This window comes from Opisthocomus hoazin, chromosome 16 (assembly GCF_030867145.1).
Source record: "Opisthocomus hoazin isolate bOpiHoa1 chromosome 16, bOpiHoa1.hap1, whole genome shotgun sequence".
NCBI lineage: Eukaryota > Metazoa > Chordata > Aves > Opisthocomiformes > Opisthocomidae > Opisthocomus > Opisthocomus hoazin.
The window spans coordinates 16,156,615-16,174,939 of NC_134429.1; the positions used below are offsets into that span (position 1 = coordinate 16,156,615).

Below are 18,325 nucleotides of genomic sequence, written 5' to 3' on the forward strand. Positions count from 1 at the left end.
GCATCGTTCGTTCTCTGGAGCGATTTCTTCTGAAGCTTTTGTAGCTTAGAAGCTTTGGTTTCCCCTGAGAGGCTCTTCCGGGAGGCATCGGTGCTCCTGACCGACTGCAGCGCTGGTCTCCTGCAGGAACAGCTTTTCTGTGTTGGACATTCGTTTCTTCTGCCTGTGGTTCCTGCTGCAGTGCAAGTTCCAGGAAGCCCCAAGTCCTCTTGAGGCTCAGAGGAGAGGCACGAGGTTTTCCTGAAGCCCATGAGTTGGCACTTAACCTGGCACCCATAATAGAAGTCCAGGCTTTGACTTGAATCCCTAAGCCCTCTCCAGACCTGTCCAACATGAAAACAGTCAGTGTGGGACACTGATGCTCCTTGATCCCAGGAAAGGTCACCAGTTAAGCGTGCTGGTGGCAAAAGATTGCACTTTTGGCTTTTCCCCAAGGGACGGCATCGTGGAGATCTGTCAGCCTGTGTGGTAAACACTGTGGCCCTTCTGGGTGTGGGGGGTCAGGATCTGTGCTGCCTGGGGACATCCCTGCTGAAAATGCCAAATTTGAGAGGACAGTGAGTTTCTCTCATCACCTGCTATCTCCTGCTGCAGCGTCTGCTGTTGAACGGGGCAGGCATGGCTGGACACATCTTTTTGAAGAGCTGTAATGAGCCGATACATCTGGAGAAGCCCTGCTCAGTCTTGTGATCAGATGAGATCTCTCCAGTCTCTTCCTAACCCATGTCCTGCTTGATTTTGGGCACCCTGATTTTGGGCAAACTGAATCTTTTGCTGTGAATAGGACAAGACCATTCAGATCATCCTTTGACTTCAGGAGGTTGATAGAAAGTCCTGGTTATTTCTACTCATTTGCATGTGACAGGGAACGTCTGGGAAGCTGCCAACGTAGAGCACCATGTTCATTATCTGGTTTACCAGAACCATGGCAACGTTAGAGGTCTCCTTGCAACACCTGCAGAGCCATCTCCATCCATGTTTTAAGCAAAGATTAGCTTATTGCTGAAGCTTCTCAGCCCTGTGCTGCCTTTGTCAGAGTGGTCTTTAGCCTCGATTTACCGGATGGATTCTCCATCCCTCTGGAGGTCAATCTGTGAGGAGCGCCTGGACTTAAGGACTGGTTTGTCACTGCTTGCCCCCAGGGAAAATACTGCTTGTAGCATCACTACCAGAGTACGCAATCCCTTATGGACCGGGCAGCTAAGGAATTTATAGGCAGAGAGAACAGAAGAAGCCAGAAGTTGGTCTTGCTAGATGGGTAGGTGGACGTCTCCCCAAAAAGGCTGGCTGAGGAGGTCTTTTCCTGTGGCTGAAGCCCTGCTGCCTGGCCAAAAGCTCTTCCTTCCTTGGGGTGAGTTGCCCTCTCCCCTCTGTCTGTGGTTGAGATGCCCTCTGCAGTGATCGTGTCCTGGACTGCCAGGCGGCAGGACCAGTCTGTAGTGTCCCCAGAGGACCTTGGACTTCTGAGGTGAGAAGGAAGGGCACACGCAGGTTTTCAGTCAGGAGTGAGTGGTGTTCGGACATGACTGTATGCTTGCTGTTGTGCTAAAACACGATGGAGGAGATACAGTAGCAGTGTGAAGGCATGTCCCATGTGAATGGCCTGCGTGAACCGCATGAAGTTCAACAAGGCCGAGTGCAAGGTCCTGCATGTGGGTCGGGACAATCCCAAACACAAGTACAGGCGGGGCAGAGAGTGGCTCAAGAGCAGCCCTGAGGAGCAGGACTTGGGGGTACTGGTGGATGAGAAGCTCAATGTGAGCCAGCAATGTGTGCTGGTAGCCCAGAAAGCCAACTGTATCCTGGGCTGCATCCAGAGCAGCGTGGCCAGCAGGGCTAGAGAGGGGATTCTGCCCCTTTGCTCTCGTGAGACCGCACCTGGAGTCCTGCATCCAGCTCTGGAGCCCCCAACATAGGAAGGACCTGGATGTGTTGGAACAGATCCAGACGAGGGCCTCGAAGATGATCCGAGGGCTGGAGCACCTCTCCTACGAGGACAGGCTGAGGGAGATGGGGCAGTTCAGCCTGGAGAAGAGAAGGCTCCAGGGTGACCTTAGAGCAGCTGCCAGTGCCTGAAGGGGCCGACAGGAAGGATGGAGAGGGGCTTTTCACAAGAGTATGTAGTGATAGGACAGGGGGGGATGGCTCTAAACTAAAAGAGGGCAGATTTAGATGAGATATGAGGAAGAAATTCTTCACCATGTGGGTGGTGAGGCTCTGGCCCAGGTTGCCCAGAGAAGCTGTGGCTGCCCCCTCCCTGGCAGTGTTCAAAGCCAGGCTGGATGGAGCTCTGAGCACCCTGGTCTGGTGGAAGATGTCCCTGCTCATGTCAGGGGGGTTGGAACAAGATGATCTTCAAGGTCCCTTCCAACCCAAACCATTCTGTGATTCTCTGAATGCTGAAGTAGCTGCGCATCTCCAAGACGAATTGTTCAAAGGAACAAAAAGATGACTGGCTTGTCGGTAGCCTCTGGCTGTGAGGGAAAAGTCTCTAAATGCAGTGGAACAGACCGAAGGCGTGTTCAGATATCTGAATGCAGGATGCCAGCAGACATCATGTTGCTAAGCGTGCAGCTGAGGAGCCAAGGGCAGGCTCTCTGATGGGATTGGCAGAAGGTCTGTCCACCATGACTGTGCTTTTATTTAACTCGGGGTTTGTTCGGCACACACCAAAGCGTTTCCCTCTTTCTCACTGAAGCAGAATAAACACAACCCTTCACAAATCAAACAAGATGCGTTTCCAGTTTGGAGAAATCCCTTCTTCTCTCTGAGCATTGTGAAACAGATCCCTGGGAACGCTACTCTGGGGGATGCAGGGTGAACGCAGCGGGGAGCACCAAGTAGCCAAGGAGACGCAAGGCGTTTCGGCTGGCAGGAGCTTGGCAGCCCCTGTAGCTGGAAAAAAGAGCGAGAAACGAGGCATGTAGGGCAGCGGAGGAGAGACGGGCAGACTGCGGGGTGCAAGAGGAGGTGGGCTAGGCCTTGCTTAGGTCCGGCATCTGCTCGGATGGAGGGCTGCAGAGCTGCACCCTTCATCTCGCTGGGGCTTTTGGGTGCCTTGGAGGTGATGAGGGGAGGGCTGCACGAAGGCAGAGGCACTGGAGCCTGGGGAAGGCAGCGCTACTGGGTGTTTGCCAGCCTGCCCTGTGTGAGGACTTGGAAGCCTTTTCTGTCTTGGCACGCCTACAAACATCTTGGCTGATTAGGCCACTGACTCAGAACGAGGACACCGGCATACAATGTCAGTATTGCTCTGTCGTTGGCACGAGACTGAAGAGCGCAACTCAAATGCTCGAAAGTTAGTGGCTTGGAGGAAGAATAAGCAAAATGATGGAAATGTGTGGCTGGATATCAACTTCATGACCAAAGGCTGTCTGGGGGGTGAGGGGGGAGGTGCATTTTGCCTTTGAGATCCTTTCGAGAACTCTGAAGTCTTCTTGAACCCCCAGCTACCTTCTAGTCATGCAGGAGAGGGGGGGTTTATTGCCGTCTAGCTCTTCTGTAAGAGGCTGGGGTGTTTCACCCCACCGCTTTGCTTTTAACACCTAGGTTGGGTAACGTCATCTGTCTTAAAAACCAGTGTCCCAGCAGCTTTCCTGTGTGTCAGAGATTGTTCCCTGCTGGAAGCTTCAACAGAGTCGCCTTGTGCCTGAAGCCTGTCAGTGAAAGCAAAGCTCCTGGGCTTTGACACGTTGCTTTGTGGTTGCTTTAAATGGACTGGGGTTGGAGGAGACTTGGCACTGCTTCGACTCTGCCTTCCCGTTGGAAAGGAGTGAAAAATGATCTCCAAATAAGTGCAAAGAAAGGAGGGTGAGAAAGGCAAGAGGCATCTTACGCTTCATTATCCACTCATGTGCGGGAGTGGAGCGATGGATGTTGCTCCTACGAGTACGGCGTGTGCTGTGTACAGATGGAACTGGACTTCATCTGCAGTTGGACGTCATCTGCTTCCCGTATCCCCGCTCGCTCTGCAGCCCCATCCAGTGAAAGCCCAGCTCGGGCAGGTGGGGAAGCCAGCATGAAGGCTTAGAAATAAGAAAACCAGCACAAACCAGCTGCGAGTGCCAAGACTGGGGCTTTGCAAAAGGAACTGTAACGGGGAGGAGAAGCTGGGCTGCTCCTGGCTCCTGTAAGCCCTTTAAGACTGCAGGACTAATAATCGTTCCCAAGAGATGCCCCACAAAAGGTAGCTGCCTCGGGGTGGGGGGATGGATGGTGCAAACGCAGAGCGAGCACTTGTCCAGACAAACTCTTCCCTGCCAGGAGAAGTGCGGAGGTCAGCGTTTTGCTGGCTCAAGCCCAGAGTCCTCACTAGTTGTGAGTACTGGTTTGGTTTTAACTCGTGTCTTGTCTATGTTTAGATCACAAGTTTAGAAATGGAGTTACTTGAAGCGCAGAAGAACAAAACTGAGAAGAGTGAGGAAGAAGAGGCATCGTCTGGAGCACAAGAGATGGAAGAGGTAAGAGGTTTTCCCTGGGAAACGAATTGTTTTGTTTAGAAACGTATTAAATGAGCATCTCCTGTGAATGCTCTTTGTCACCGTTTTCTGAGAATTTCTGGCCCCGCGGCTCATGCAAGACCGACGGATGTCTCGGGCGGAGAGCAGCCAATGTGCCAACGCTATCTCCCCGATAACTCGTCTCCCCGATAACTCATCTCTCCTGTGAGGTTGTCTTGCCTTCAGCCCTGTGGAGCCTGTTGACTTCCCAGTGAGGGTGAAGGGTTTACACATCAAAAGGGGCTTGACTCTTCTTTGGGGTTTAGTGAAACCTGGGCAGTGCGTCGGTGCGTTTACAAGGCTGTTTCCCAGGCGGTTTGGGGCAGGCATTGCTGCCCATTGGTCACTTGCCAGCCAGACGATTGGATCTGCCGGTGTGTAAGCCAGGCAGAGCTTATCGCATGTGGGAGAGGACCTTCCCAGTGTATCTTGGGTCAGGGGGAGGCCCCAGGCCCGCAGAGATGTCAGGCCAGCCCTGGGTATAATGTGCAGGAATCCTGCTGGCAGCTTCTGAGAACTGTTTTTCCTATCCTTGTTCTCTAGGAGACACATTTTCTGCAATTTTTTTCTCTTTTGCTAGAGTAAATGATGCTGTAGAAGTGGCTCTTAAGTTTGCTTGTTGCAGATGCTGGAAAGCTGTCAGGAGACGATAGAAAAGTTAGGAACTCAGCTGGGAGAGCGGAGAGAACGGAGAAAGCAACTTGCATCTGAGCTTGAACTGTTAAGAGAAGACCTGAAGGCTGAGAAGAAGGCACTGGGCAGCCAGGTGGGTGTAGCTCCTGCAGTGGGTCTCCCGGCAGGAGGCAGCTGCCTTTGGATGACTCCATGAAACATCGCCAGCTGCCCTCCAAGTGCATTGCTTGACTCCTCTTGATGCATCTCTCCAGTCCAGCCACTTTCAAAGCCTCTTTGGCCGATGGTTTTAAATCCATCTGCTTTAACAGAACTGTCTCTAACTCTGTAATATATTTTTCCTTTCAATGAATCTTATTACAAATCAGTAATTCAAAGTTTGTAGCCAAAGCCCCCTTCTCTAGAGGGCAGAGTGGAAGGTTTCGGACTTGGGTATTTATTGCGGAGTTATTTGTGATCGTAAGGCTCATGATCATGAGCCTTCGCCTCTCCATGTCACAACATGGCAGGGCACTTGTAGATTTGAGCCAAGACCTCCCCGCAGAGCAGCACCACGCTTACCCGTTAGCAGCAACTGCTTTTCTGGGTTCAGTCAACTGGCTAATTCTGAATCCGTTTAACACGGGTCCCCTTTCATATCAGTAGTACTCTTTCTTAAGCAGAACACGGCCTGACAAGAAGTGAGAACACCTGAGAGTCACAAAAATCTAGATGAACAGCTTGCTGGGATCTCAATGCTGCTTTTTGTTATGTGCCCTGCAGACCTCCGTACGCTTTGCTTGAGGTAATTTAACTGCTAGGTAGACTTCTGGTGGGTTGATCTCTGCTGGGAGAGTTGCTGTTGCTCTTCCAGTTGGGCCGCAGAGCACAGAGAGCGTGTGATGCCAGAAAAATTGCACAAGGGCTGAAAATTTAGGAGAGCTGCGGATCTGTGACCTGGATCAGGCAGACAACAGGGACCCGAGGGAGACTGGCAAAGGCGGGGTTTACAGCTATTGCAAACCCCATTTTTTAGCGCTCTGAGAGGTCTTAAAGCATATCACTTCCTTGATTGTAAGTAAAGAACAATGAAAGTCCTGAACTGTTTGCGCAGCTGCACATACAGGAGAGTCTTACTGGAGGAAGAGTGGCATCTAGAGACAGGACTTCTGCAGTGCCACAAGACAACAAATTCACTCCTCGTGCCTGCCTTTCTTGCCTCTTTTATTTTCTTGGCATCTTCTCTTCATGTCTCAGGTTCTGGGTCTGCCATTGCCTGGTTTTAAGGCAGTAGGTGATGTTGAAAGCGGAGAGCAGCCGTCCGCAGAAAGTTGTGGTGGGTTGCCTTGGATGGAGGATGGTCTCTGTGCAAGACAGCTGAACACACGCTTTGTACTCTTTCCCAAGAATTGCTAGTTCGGTAAAGAAATGTGGCACGTGTTGTAAAGCCCTGAGCGCTACAGATGGGCAACAGAAGGATGGAATCAAATACAGAAATGTGATTTGATGATAGTTTACACACAGCTACTTCCCATGCAGGAAAAAGGACTTGCACATCTCTCTTCAAGGGTGAAGAACTACCATAATTTAGCTACAGAATCACAAGCTGTGTCTTGATGGAGTCCCCAGATTGCCTTAAACTGCTCAAAAGATTTCTGTGAGACCGAAGAAGATCAAAGTCGTGATGTCTTCTGACCTTACAGGTCTCTGAACTCCTACAAGAAAGAGAACAGATTCACAAACTTGAGCAGAAACATGAAGGTCTATGTACAGATGAAAAGACGTATGAAGAACAGATGGCTAAAGTAGTATTTTTGGAAGAACAGATCAAAAACTTGAGGGATGAACAAGAGCTGCTCTGGTAAACCTTAACAAAGTCTGTGGTACTTTCTGCTCCTTATCTTTGCTGACTAAGTTTTTAGTTGTTTTGGTTTTTTTTTTAAATCCCTGTAGTGCTGCTTCTGGCAAAAATGGGCACAGTATCTTTGCGTCTTCCTTGGTGTGTAAGCAGTTCTCTGTAGAGATTCTGGTGAATAAGCGTTTCCCTTAGTGACATCCTGATCAGTCAGGTGTAAACCTTTTTTTCCTCCCACTATTCCAGATTCTGTACGGCATAAGTGAGAGCTGTCCTTAGGGAGGAGGCCGCTTCTCTTGGAGCGAGGCAATATTTGGACTAGCATGGTCCTCAAGAGCTCCCGTTGTGGGCTCGGGCTCCTCGGGGCTAACTGCTGCCAGCATCCTGCTGTGGATTTTGGTTGTCCTTGCAGGGCAGGGGTCGGGCTTGTAAATAAAGCTCTTACAGGTTCCCTGACTCCCCCTTTTCAGTAGATCAATACAAATTTGGAGTTGGAGCATCCATGCTCAGGCTCTCATTAGTAAGTAAAAGCTTGGATTAAATCCGGTATAGTTACAGTCAGCTAAATTTACCTAGATAACTAGGTAGTGAGGTAAAGTAAAACCGGGATAAGACAGGTAGGTTAGCTTATAAGGACACAGAGTTTAGATTGAGGAAAGTTAGACAGCTCGATCGGGAGACCTGGGCCCGTAATTCCACCCAGCGAGGCGCTGTGCGAGCGCTTCTCTGTCGCTTGTGAGCGCAGAGCAGCTGACGTGGCCCCACGCGAGTGTTTCCTTAGCCAGCAGTTAGCCTGCGCGTGAGTGACTGAGAGCTGACCCTTTGGATGCACATGGTTTCGTGGGCCGGTGTCCAGGGGAGACTGACCCTTGCCCAGAACTGCTAGACCTGGGATTCATTTCCCTTTGGAGCCTCCCAAGACACTTGAGCGTTGCCTTGAGTGTTTCGCTGGACTTTCCTATCCCAAGTTTTTCCCCTTCAGAGGGTGTTTTCCCTTGGATGTGCATCGTTATCTCTCTCCTTTACTATTTCTACTTCAAGTTCTGAATTAGTAGAAAGCAACAAGAAGAGGGAGGAGCTAGAAAAGCATCTAAAAGAGAGCAACGAAGAAAAACTGTTGTTACTGGAAGAAATTGCCCAGCTAAAACAAGATCTTCTGACTACCCGGGAGCGGGGTGACGGCACGCTTGGAGAGACTTTGAGGACAAACCGAGGCACGGTGCTCAGAGAAAACGGGTTACTCGTGTCGCAGAGCTCTGCAGGCAGTTCGGATGGGAGATTTAAACAGGTATGGGCAGCTTTGCCATCTGCACCGTGCTCCTTTTCAGCAGTTTGGTGGCAAAACCAAAGTAAAATGGACTGGAAGCCAGTTCTGTGCTGTTAGCGTGTAGGGGGGATGTGAGGCTGACTGATTTCCTTGGGGAAAATAATTGGAAAATACGAGTGTTGTCATTTCCTTCCGTTATGTTTATGGACATAGTGGGAGCTTGGATAAACCGCATGGCCCCCTTGGTGCGCATGAAAGAAAGAAGTTACGCAGTCTTTCAATGTTTTAAACCTTTTTGGAGCTCTTTCTCAACTCCTTTTAGCATCGTGAGGCACGGAGCTGGCTCGCTGTTCCCGCAGCGGTCTTGCTCTTGCTGTAGGCAGAAGGTGTTCCACTTCCCTGCTCCTCCTTGCCATTTTCTGCCCTTATGCTCGGTGTCTGAACTCGTCCCACAACTGCTGCTCCGCAGCGGCAGCTCGCAAGCAGCTGGGGTTTGCTGTGCCCCATGCCCCTGTCTCAGTTACTGCTCTCCCATTGGTCTACCAGGTGGCAGGCAACACCCGTAGTTATCACTACGTTTAGCTGTGTTTTAAATGGAATTTGTTCACCTTTCTTACTGTGTGATCTAAAAAAGAAAGGGAAGGGCAGCGAGCCCTGCCAAAAGGGGAAGGATTGAGGAAGGTACCCAGGATGGGGATTCTGAGGAGGAACAGGGATTCCATGGAAGAGTTTGTAAGAGAAGAGAGGACAGGGTGGCCTGCATAGGCAGGAGAGTGGAAGGGAGAGGATCAGAGTTGTGCCGATACCAAGGAACAGCAAATCTGTACAGTTACAGAACACCAACGTAAGATACGAGGTACAGAGGGGCTGCTGAAGAGGATCCCAACAGAAGCAGGTGGGGAAAAGCCCCACAAAACCTAAATGATCTCAAGGACAAATGACATGGCCGGACTGCACAGTGCTGGATGAAGGCTTGGCAGCTCGGGAATTTATCTGGGGATTTATCTGAGAAGGGAAGCTTGATCTTCAGTGGATTTCGTCTGGTCCCAAGAACAGAGGGTGAAGATGCAAAGCGGGAATGCAGATCGACAGATGGCCAAAAGTGATGCTGGGAAGAAAGGTTTTCATACGCCAGATGTGGGAAGCTCCCGATTTGTAGCTTTGAGCTGCAGAGATTTTTGGGACTCCACCTCCAGCTGCGTGGAGAGTTCACACGCCTGGATGCAGGGAAAAAGCAACCTGCCTTAAGCAGAGGGGTCTAAAATCTCTGTGCAGCTCCATCAGATGCAGGGATCGAGATCATACGGAGCTCAGTTATCTTCCGAAAGCCACCATAGGCTGTTGGTGACCCTTTCATGGTGCCCAGGCTGCGGTCACGTTGTGCCAGAGTGTCTGTCCCCGTAGTGCTGCCAGGACTTGCTTTGCTTATCTGCCTCAGTGAGACTCTGGGCCAAGAGTGAAGAGCAGCCTGGGTGGTGTGGCTTTTTTTTGACAGGTAAGTTTTAACAGGGATTTGTTCCCTCCTCCAGGTTTTTGCATCTTCTCCCTCAACCGCAAGAGTTGTATCAGCTTCTCGGAGGGGATGGACAGGGTAGGGAGCAGGACGTAGTATGGGGGCAGAGGAAATGCTTGCCTGGCTTTACCCATCTTCCTACTTAAATGCCCTTAAATGCCACTGGCATACCTCTGCCTTTCTTAACGGCCAGACTTTATCTTTCCTTGCAGTTGATTTCCAGGTAACCTGTGTCGTTTCGCTGTTCCTGCAGAGTCTGTCCGACGAGAGATTCCGGCAGCAGAAGGAAAAGATGCAGCAACTGCGGCAGGACTTGCGTCGCGTTCAGAACTTGTGCAGCTCAGCCGAGAGGGAGCTGAGATACGAAAGGGAGAAGAACGTCGACTTACAAAAGCAAAACCTGTTGCTCCAGCAGGAGTGCACCAAGGTAGGAAGAGAGCAGGGAGAACTGTTTGAGGAGAGCATCACATCGTTTTACAGGCTGTGGGAGGTCTGAGGTGCCGATCAACAGGCTGGGCTTCGTTTGCATTTGTCCATGCAGTACCTGGGGCTCTCAAGCATGCTGTGTCTCAGCTCCACGGAAATTGCACCGCCTCCAAATAAAACGTGCTGCTCCCTGTAGTTCTCTTTTCTTCGCCGCTCAGTAATCCTGTTGCCCCTTTCCCGATCAAGGTATTTCAGGTGATACATATTAAAGTGCAAATTTAATTTTTTTTTCTTCTTTTGAAACTCAGGTCAAAGCTGAGCTGAAGCAAGCCCGGGCAAAGCTCTCGGACACAACTGAAACGTGCTCCTCTCTCTCAGCACAGTGGGAAAAAAGCCAGCAGAAGGTCAAAGAACTCGAACAAGAGCTCCTGAAGTGCTCCCAGGCCGATAAAGTGCAGAGCAGTCTGCAAGAGAAACTTGCACAGGAGAAATCCAAAGCATGCGAAGCACAAGAAAAGGTAACTCGTCAGTGTGACCTACGCTAATGGGAGGTATGTTTTTCAGCAGTTTTGTGCAGCTGTATTCAGAAAGAAGAAGCACTAGCAGCTCATGAGTCGGTTCCCTGAAGTCTGTGTTGCTAGTCCTTTTTGAGATCACGTGGCTAAATATTTCAGGAAAAACATCTGTTATTAGTGGGAGTATAATGAGGACAATTAGAAGCCAAATCTAGTTGCTCAGACTCCTCTCTCTAAAGCTCAGTATCTCTCAACATAGAGGCAGCAGGGCTGGCAGACACCGGGAGCCTGGATCATGTTCTTGCCGAGGAGATTTGCTGCTGTTTGCTATCTGGTAAATCGCGAAAGCTTGTGTTTTCCACGGCATCGATTCTGCCACGTTCCTGCTCTGGGCGCTGGATTCGGTTTTGAAGTGTGCGGGATCAAATTAGGTGTAAAAAGGATTGTTGCTGATTCATGACATAGTATCTGATCCAAAATCTGGTAGCGGTTGGAAATGTTTTACTTTGTATGTCTTTGTGTCAAAGTCCATTAAGAAGTACTTCTGAGTAGGGGCGAGCAAATCTTTCATTCCCACGACTCAGATACTGAGGGATCAAAGGGAGCTCAATCTCTTGCATTCAGATACCATCCTGTAAATTCAAAAAGTTTAATCTGTGTCCAATTTTAATCCGAGATTTCAAAACTCCAGCAAAAGCTAAAAGATTCCCAGCACCAACTCCTGCTGGTAGAGGCCCGTGTTTCAGACAAGAAGCTCCTGGAAGAGGAATTGAAGGAGGCCTGGGACAATGAAGCTCGTGTGCAGCAAGAACTTCACGAGGAACAGCTGAAAAGGTACCCAGAGCTGGGTAAGGCCTGTGCTGCGTGCGGAGGGCAGGTGCTGGGCCAGCAAATGGTGCTGGGCCAGCTGTCTAGGTACATCCTGCAGCTCCATGCCTGGCCTGAAGCAGGCTCACAGTCACTGCACTGCTGGTTTCACCTCCTGTCTCTCCTTTTGACCTGCCAGTGCCCCTGGCAGAGCTCCACAGGATCCCCTCTTTGAGATTTAAAAGATTTTTGGAGACTTCAGCTGCCTCAGAAAGTGCTGGGCCCCTCCTGCCAACCCAGTGATTTGGTCTACCCTCTAGACACTGGCAGTCCCCCTTCCTGTGCAGCTGGGTTTGATGATCCCTCTTAGACTCATCACACAGAACCATGGAATCATGAAGGTTGGAAAAGACCTCTAAGATCATCAAGTCCAACCGCCAACCCAACCCCACCACACCTGCTAAACCATGTCCTGAAGCGCCACGTCCACACGTTTCTTGAACCCCTCCAGGGATGGGGACTCCACCACTGCCCTGGACAGCCTGGTCCAAGGCCTGACCACTCTCTCAGTAAAGACATTTTTTCCAACATCCAATCTAAACCTCCCCTGACACAGCTTGAGGCCATTGCCTCTCGTCCTATCGCTGTTTACCTGGGAGAAGAGACCAACCCCCCCTCACTGCACCCTCCTGCCAGGGAGCTGCAGAGAGCGAGAAGGTCTCCCCTCAGCCTCCTCTTCTCCAGACTGAACAGCCCCAGCTCCCTCAGCCGCTCCTCATCAGACCTGTTCTCCAGACCCCTGCCCAGCCTCGCTGCCCTTCTCTGGACACGCTCCAGCCCCTCAATGTCCTTCTTGTACTGAGGAGTACCCTTTGACGTGCCACTGGGACATGGGGACAACCAGGATGATTTCTTTCTACTCCCAGCGTTGCCCGAGGCAGGTGCAGAGCAGTGCATTGTTTTCTAGATTGCAGCCAGCCTTGAATTCATGGTGGCACGTCACGGGCTGGCCTCCACGTCGGTGTCTCACTGTCACACCAACGTGCTTTTAGGAAGCTCCTGGAGCAGCAGGTGGAGGAGCTGCGGCAGCAGCTCCGGCACTCGCGGGAGACGGAGGCATCGCTGGCCAAGATGCACGTGGAGCTGCAGGCTAAGACTCTGCACGTCCCAGAAGACGAGAAGAAAACTGACTTAAGGGAGGTGAGCTGCAGCATGGGTGGGTCCTCACCACCCATGGGGGTGCTGTGCTGTTGGCTGACTCCAGAGCAGACCACTGAGCTCTAGGGGAAAAATGGGACCATCCCAGTGTGAAACCTGCACCTGGGAACTGCTGAAACAGGGTCACATCCAGCCAGGTGCTGAACTCTTGCAGATCCCACTGATTTAAAGAGGAGCTGGAGAAAAAGCACCATCCCGTCTCGTGTAGGCTTCCTGGGAATGCAGCTCTGAGGGCAGACGAGGAAGACTTGGTGGCTTCTTCCCCTTTCCTTGCAGAGCGTGGAGGTTTTTGCAGGAAAATCTTGGCAGTGGGAGGACACATTGCCTCGCCGTGCCCTGTGGAAGCCCCCCTAGCAGCACAGAAGTCCCCGCTCTCCCTTCTGTAAGGGGAGGAGGCAGTGGCCTTGGGAGGCAGAATGGGTGGGTGTTATCTGTGGTGGGAACCAGTAGGATTTATGAAGAGAAGCTTTGGAGACCAGACTGACAAGAGGCAGAGGGACCCCTACAGCTGAGGACACAGGCACACAAATAAAAAATAGATGTTTTTCAGCACCTCCAGTGTCAGAAGGAGAACCAAAAGCTTTCAGAGCAACTTTCACTGCTGAAGGATGAAAACAAAGCCCTTTACGAGGAAGGAGTCCGTCTCCTGAACCAGAAGGATCTGTGTGTCAGGTACCGGCTGAAGCGGCAGGGGATGTGTCGGCACAAAAAAACCCACCCAGGACCCGCCGTTCGGGTGCCTGGCCATGACACTGGATTCGACTGCCCTGTAGCCTTTCTTGTCTCTCCTGTTCGAGGCATTTAGCACCGGGAGGTCTGCCTTAGCCCGACGCCCCGCGTGCAGTTGTGTTAGGCGTCACGCGTCTGCCGTCGTGTTCTCCTTGGCAGCTGAAGACAGCGCAGAAAGCGAAGGGGTGCCCAGGGAGGGCTGCGGGCACTGCTGCTCACGGTCTGGCACCGGCGGAGACGCCCTGTGGAGCTGCTCGTTTCTCCCCAGAGCGCTTTTGATCTAATTTGAAGCACAGTAGCCTTTTTGTCATGAGTTTTGAGCAAACGTGGGCAAATGTCTGTTATGTGGTAGAGATTTTTCTTTTTTTTTCTTTTTTTGACGTTATTTTCCCTTCTGTCCCAGCTGGATAAAAATAAACAAGAACACTGCCTAAATGGGACACTTTAGAGGGGATGAGCAATGATCACAAGTCTCAGTAGAGACAGATATTTAACCCCAGTGTCGCAGCTCTAAGAAGTGCCCACTGAAGTAGCTCTTTCTGCAGCCTGTTTGCCTGACCCTTGCCGTGTAGGATTCTTCTTTTTCAGTCTTTTTCCCTCATACACGAGTAATTTCCCTTATCCACCCACCTCCCCACCCAGATAAAGAGCTTGCCCTTTCCCCGTTACTTCCAATTTTAGTGAATTTATAACTCTGTTTGGTATAAAGAGCTGAGAGTGGTGAGCACAAGGATTTGTAAAGCTGGGAGTCAGTTTTGGGAATGCTTTTGGTCCTTCAGTCAGTTTCCATTTGGGTGACACTTCACAATATAAACTTTTGCAACAACAACAAAAATACCCCGAACTGATCGGTGAAAGACGTAGTCCAGAAAGTCAGCGTGCTCATTCTGCCTTTAGCTGTGCAGCCAAAAGGAGCTGCGTAGATGGCTGAGGCTCGCACTCCAGGCTTTGGAGAGCCTGAAGAAATACAGGACATGTCCTGCCTTGATCGTGACCCAGAACACAAAGGCATTTCACAGCCTGACGCTTTGTCTCTGCCTCCTCAGGAAATATAACGAAATGCAGCTCCGCCACAAAGACAAGATCCGCAGAGCCAAGGAGACCTTTATCCACGAGGTGAAACAAAGGGGCAGCAGAATTAAGCAGCTTGAAAATGAGCTCAGCGAGTCAAAGCTCCAGGTGGAAAAGGTGAGAGAACTCATCGAGGGCGGCTCCTGCGAGGGAAGGCAGGGGAGCAGGCTGTAGGGTCTCTGCGGGAGCATCCCTGCTTCCAAAAAGAGATGCAGCGTAGGAAATCAAAGAGGTGAGGTTTAGGAACAGCTGGTTTGCAGGCAACGGGATAGCACGGTTAACCGGCCTGAGGGTCGGAGCACGGCAAGCAATGCCCCATGTGCTGCTCCTGCTCTGTGGGCAGGACTGATGCAGCCCTGGGAAGCGGCTGGCAGTGCCAAGGGCCACTAGCCCATCCTCGTAGGAACTAGAAGCCAAAAGGAAATTCCTGGCTCAAGTTTGCCCTTGGGGGGAATCCATGTCCTCATATCCCATTCAGAAACTACCTAAGCTCCGTCGTCTTCCGCCTCAGAGATGTTACTGATGGGAAGTGACTCAGAAGACACTTTTTGGGGCATGTTACATCAAATAGTGTATCGCTTCTAGGAGCGAACTTGTTTGGTGGTGACCCCTTTGGCAGAGCACCTCAAGGTTTACAGAGGGCAGAGAAGAGAAAAGTGTAACCACTGGTGTTTGTTTCCTTCTGCAACAATGCTCAGGGGAAGGTGCTGATTGCACACATCACTGCCAAGAACGAGAAATTACTCCAGGAAAGAAGACGGCTCCTCCAGAAGGTATCTGACCAAGAGGAGACGCCTTGGAGCAACCGGTCTACGGCTGCCACCCTGCAGAGCAGGTAAACAGTGATGTCTGTGCCTCTTCCCAGCACTTCTCCGGTTTTACGGGCTACTCCTCATAAGAAATCCAGAGGAAAGCCTGAAGTGCACCCCAGTTACTAGTGCTGTGGCTTTTAATTGCTGTGGGGTGTAATTAGCCCCTTTCCCCATCAAAACCCATAGCATACAGGTGGAGGTTGTGAAGATCAAAGGGCCTGAAGTTGAAAAAGAAAGTGTCCCATTGGAAACGTAGCATGGTCAGAAGGAAAATAACTTGTGCCTTGTATGTGCGACATGCTCAGAGTGAAGATCCTGGACGAGGAGAATGTGCGGCTGCACGAGAGCAAACTCCATCTCTCCGACCACGTGCCCACCTCACAGCAAGTGCTGAGGAGCATCCACGCTCCCACCATGGAGGTGAGTCTCTGAGAGGACTTGGTTTCCGCAGACAGGTTGCAGGAGCTGAGGTCTCCCACGAGTCAATCAGAGAATCACAGAATACGTCAAGTTTGAAGGAACGCGTAAGGATTATCGAGTTCAACTCCTAAAACTAAACCAAATGAGGAAGAGCGTCGTCCAGATGCTTCTTGAACTCTTGAGTGAGGGTTGGTGTTCGTAGCTGTAGCTGAGGGTGCTGGAGAAAAGCCAAATCGATCCTCCGGTTGGGATGGAAAGGAGCACCAAACACATAGGAAATTGCAGCGGCTTTGTCGGTGAGAAGGGACTCTGTGGGGAGTTGAAAGCTCAATACTCTTGGCTGCACCATCCCCATCTGTGAGCCAAGATCCTTTTTGCAAATACAGAAATGTCTCTTTGGCTTTTGTGCAGATCTAGAGTTGTTACAAGACCTTAGTTTTAAAATTAACTCTAAAATGGGGAGAAATAACCCAGAGTGGAGTGGCTGGGAATGCTACTCCTGTAAGGCAAAAAAGCTCAGGGCAAGCTGACCCGTAATCTTGACGATGTTGAAGGGAAGGAAGATGTGCCTTCCCTAAAAACTCAGGCTTGGACCGACTAAGTTAGGGAAGAACTTTGCGGGGAGAAATGGAGGAAAATCCAGGAAAGTGAAAGAATGTGTTTCAACAACTCTTCAGGTAAAAGAAGTGGATTTGGAAGTTTATTGGTACATTTTGAAATTGGGAGGGAGCTCAGTTTGGTTGGAAATGAGCTGTGAAGGATGAAAGTGCTGTTTGGGGCCTGGCAGCAAGAGCTGTCTGTGTGTTCCCCTGGGTTTTCTTTCTTTCTGTTTGTTTCACCTGGGCTAGTTAGGGGTTTTATTTTCAGTTTGAATTCAGACCCAAAGGACAGATCTAGGATTAGTACCTCTGTGGGGCTGGAGTCCTGGGGAGACCTGGCAGTGGAGCTGGGGGCACTTTGCAGACCAAGACCGTATGTTGAAATTTGGGGTCTGACACGCACTTTCCCCTCTGAAAGTCTCCGTTCCTCCTTCCAGGACTCGAAGAGTGTTAACTTCTCCGAACACCAGCCACAGAGTAAGGTGTTGCCATCTCCCCGTACCAGGTACCTTGGGGTAAAAGGAGGCGGCGGGGAATGCCTCTGTGCATGTGGTGAGGGAGAGGTTGAGCTTTACGGCTGCTCCACCCTGTGCTTTCACCTCCAAGGGTCTTTTTAAAATTTTTTTTTCCTTTGGTCAAATTGAAGGGAGAATGGTATTAAAAAGACTCTGAAACTAATGGGATGGAGAATTAAAATTTTCCAAATGTATCAGGGAACACTGAATCTCAGGGATTTAAAAATGAGCTTGGCGCACAGTGGTTTTGGAGGAGTGTCTTTACACAAGAGGTTACAAGGCTTAGAGGACCACTGCTGGCCAGAGCTGTGTGACCCACATCCCAGGCTATGGGGCAGGAGGGGAGCTTGAGCTGTTCCTCCACCGGTATAGCCAGGAGAACCATGATGTGTGCCAGAATGGGCAAGGGGAAGGCAAAGAGACTCTATAGCTCTGCTGTCTGCTTGCTGGAGACCCAGCACAGTGGGCTTGGTTACAGCCTTTGGGTGCTATGGATGGTGACGGGGACTCTGAGTAGGTTCTGGGGTAGATGAGGGCCATCAGCTGCTTGGCTGGAGGAGGAGTAGCGGAGACTCAGTCCAAGCGAAAGGCATTGACCATCGCCCTGCACTGCCTCGCAGAGACGTTGGGAGGAGTGTTGGGACTGTGGCAGGTGATGGAGGGTCAGATGAAGTTTGCAGAATGACTTAAGAGAGGAAATTTGTTTTCAGCTTCCCGTCAAGAGAACCGCCAGACTCTCTCAGCACCCTGAAGGCCACGTCAGACATGAAGCCTGAAGGAGAAGCTGAAAGCCAAGACTCACCCTTTTCCTTATCCCCCTCTCAACCTTCTGAGATTGGGTACTTAAATGTTGCTTTGCCTGGAGACACCACAGCCTCCCAGCTGCAGGAGGAGAGTCAGAGTGTCAGCTCTGAGAACTTCTAAACCGGGAGAAATGTTTGTAAAATATTAGCTGGACTGCAAGGTTTTGGGTTCCTGTTGCCATGGGATGAGAAGGACTGCAGGGGAAGAATTGCCAAATGGACTGACCTGGTGATTTCTGTGATATATTTCAACTAAATTATTCAACAGCTTTTTTTCAACTTACCCAACGGCAAGTGTGTGTGTGATCCCAGAGCCACGTGGAGGCTGGAATTTGTAGACAAACTCAGTCAAATGGAAGAGGGGTGGGGTGAAGCATATCTTCCCCGGAGCCCTAATTACTTGTCCAGTCAACAAATGCAAGCTTCGTAAAGCAGCAGAAAGCTTAGTAAAGCAACAAGCTGCCAAAAGCTGAAAAAGGCCAAGTGCAAGGGGCGGGTGCAATCGCACGCATAAATCCAGGCTGGGGATGAAGGGGTGGAGAGCAGCCCTGCCGAGAAGGACTTGGGGGTGCTGGGGGATGAAAAGCTGGACACGAGCCGGCGATGTGCGCTCGCAGCCCAGAAGGCAACCGCATCCCGGGCTGCATCCCCAGCAGCGCGGGCA

General features: G+C 50.8%; 1 protein-coding gene across 1 annotated transcript in view; it reads left to right on the plus strand.

Moving 5' to 3' along the window:
- Positions 1-17,975, plus strand: part of LOC142363352 (coiled-coil domain-containing protein 30-like) — a 23,375-nt gene extending 5,400 nt beyond the window's left edge. Inside the window, exons 4-15 of the mRNA XM_075437284.1 lie at positions 4,362-4,460; positions 5,125-5,265; positions 10,000-10,173; positions 10,481-10,690; positions 11,364-11,521; positions 12,547-12,694; positions 13,263-13,384; positions 14,488-14,629; positions 15,211-15,347; positions 15,630-15,744; positions 16,781-16,848; positions 17,569-17,975. Coding sequence (XP_075293399.1) covers positions 4,362-4,460; positions 5,125-5,265; positions 10,000-10,173; positions 10,481-10,690; positions 11,364-11,521; positions 12,547-12,694; positions 13,263-13,384; positions 14,488-14,629; positions 15,211-15,347; positions 15,630-15,744; positions 16,781-16,848; positions 17,569-17,782 — 1,728 coding nt within the window. The 3' untranslated portion in view covers positions 17,783-17,975. The remainder of the gene's footprint in view (positions 1-4,361; positions 4,461-5,124; positions 5,266-9,999; positions 10,174-10,480; positions 10,691-11,363; positions 11,522-12,546; positions 12,695-13,262; positions 13,385-14,487; positions 14,630-15,210; positions 15,348-15,629; positions 15,745-16,780; positions 16,849-17,568) is intronic.
- The last annotated feature ends 350 nt before the right edge of the window (positions 17,976-18,325 follow it).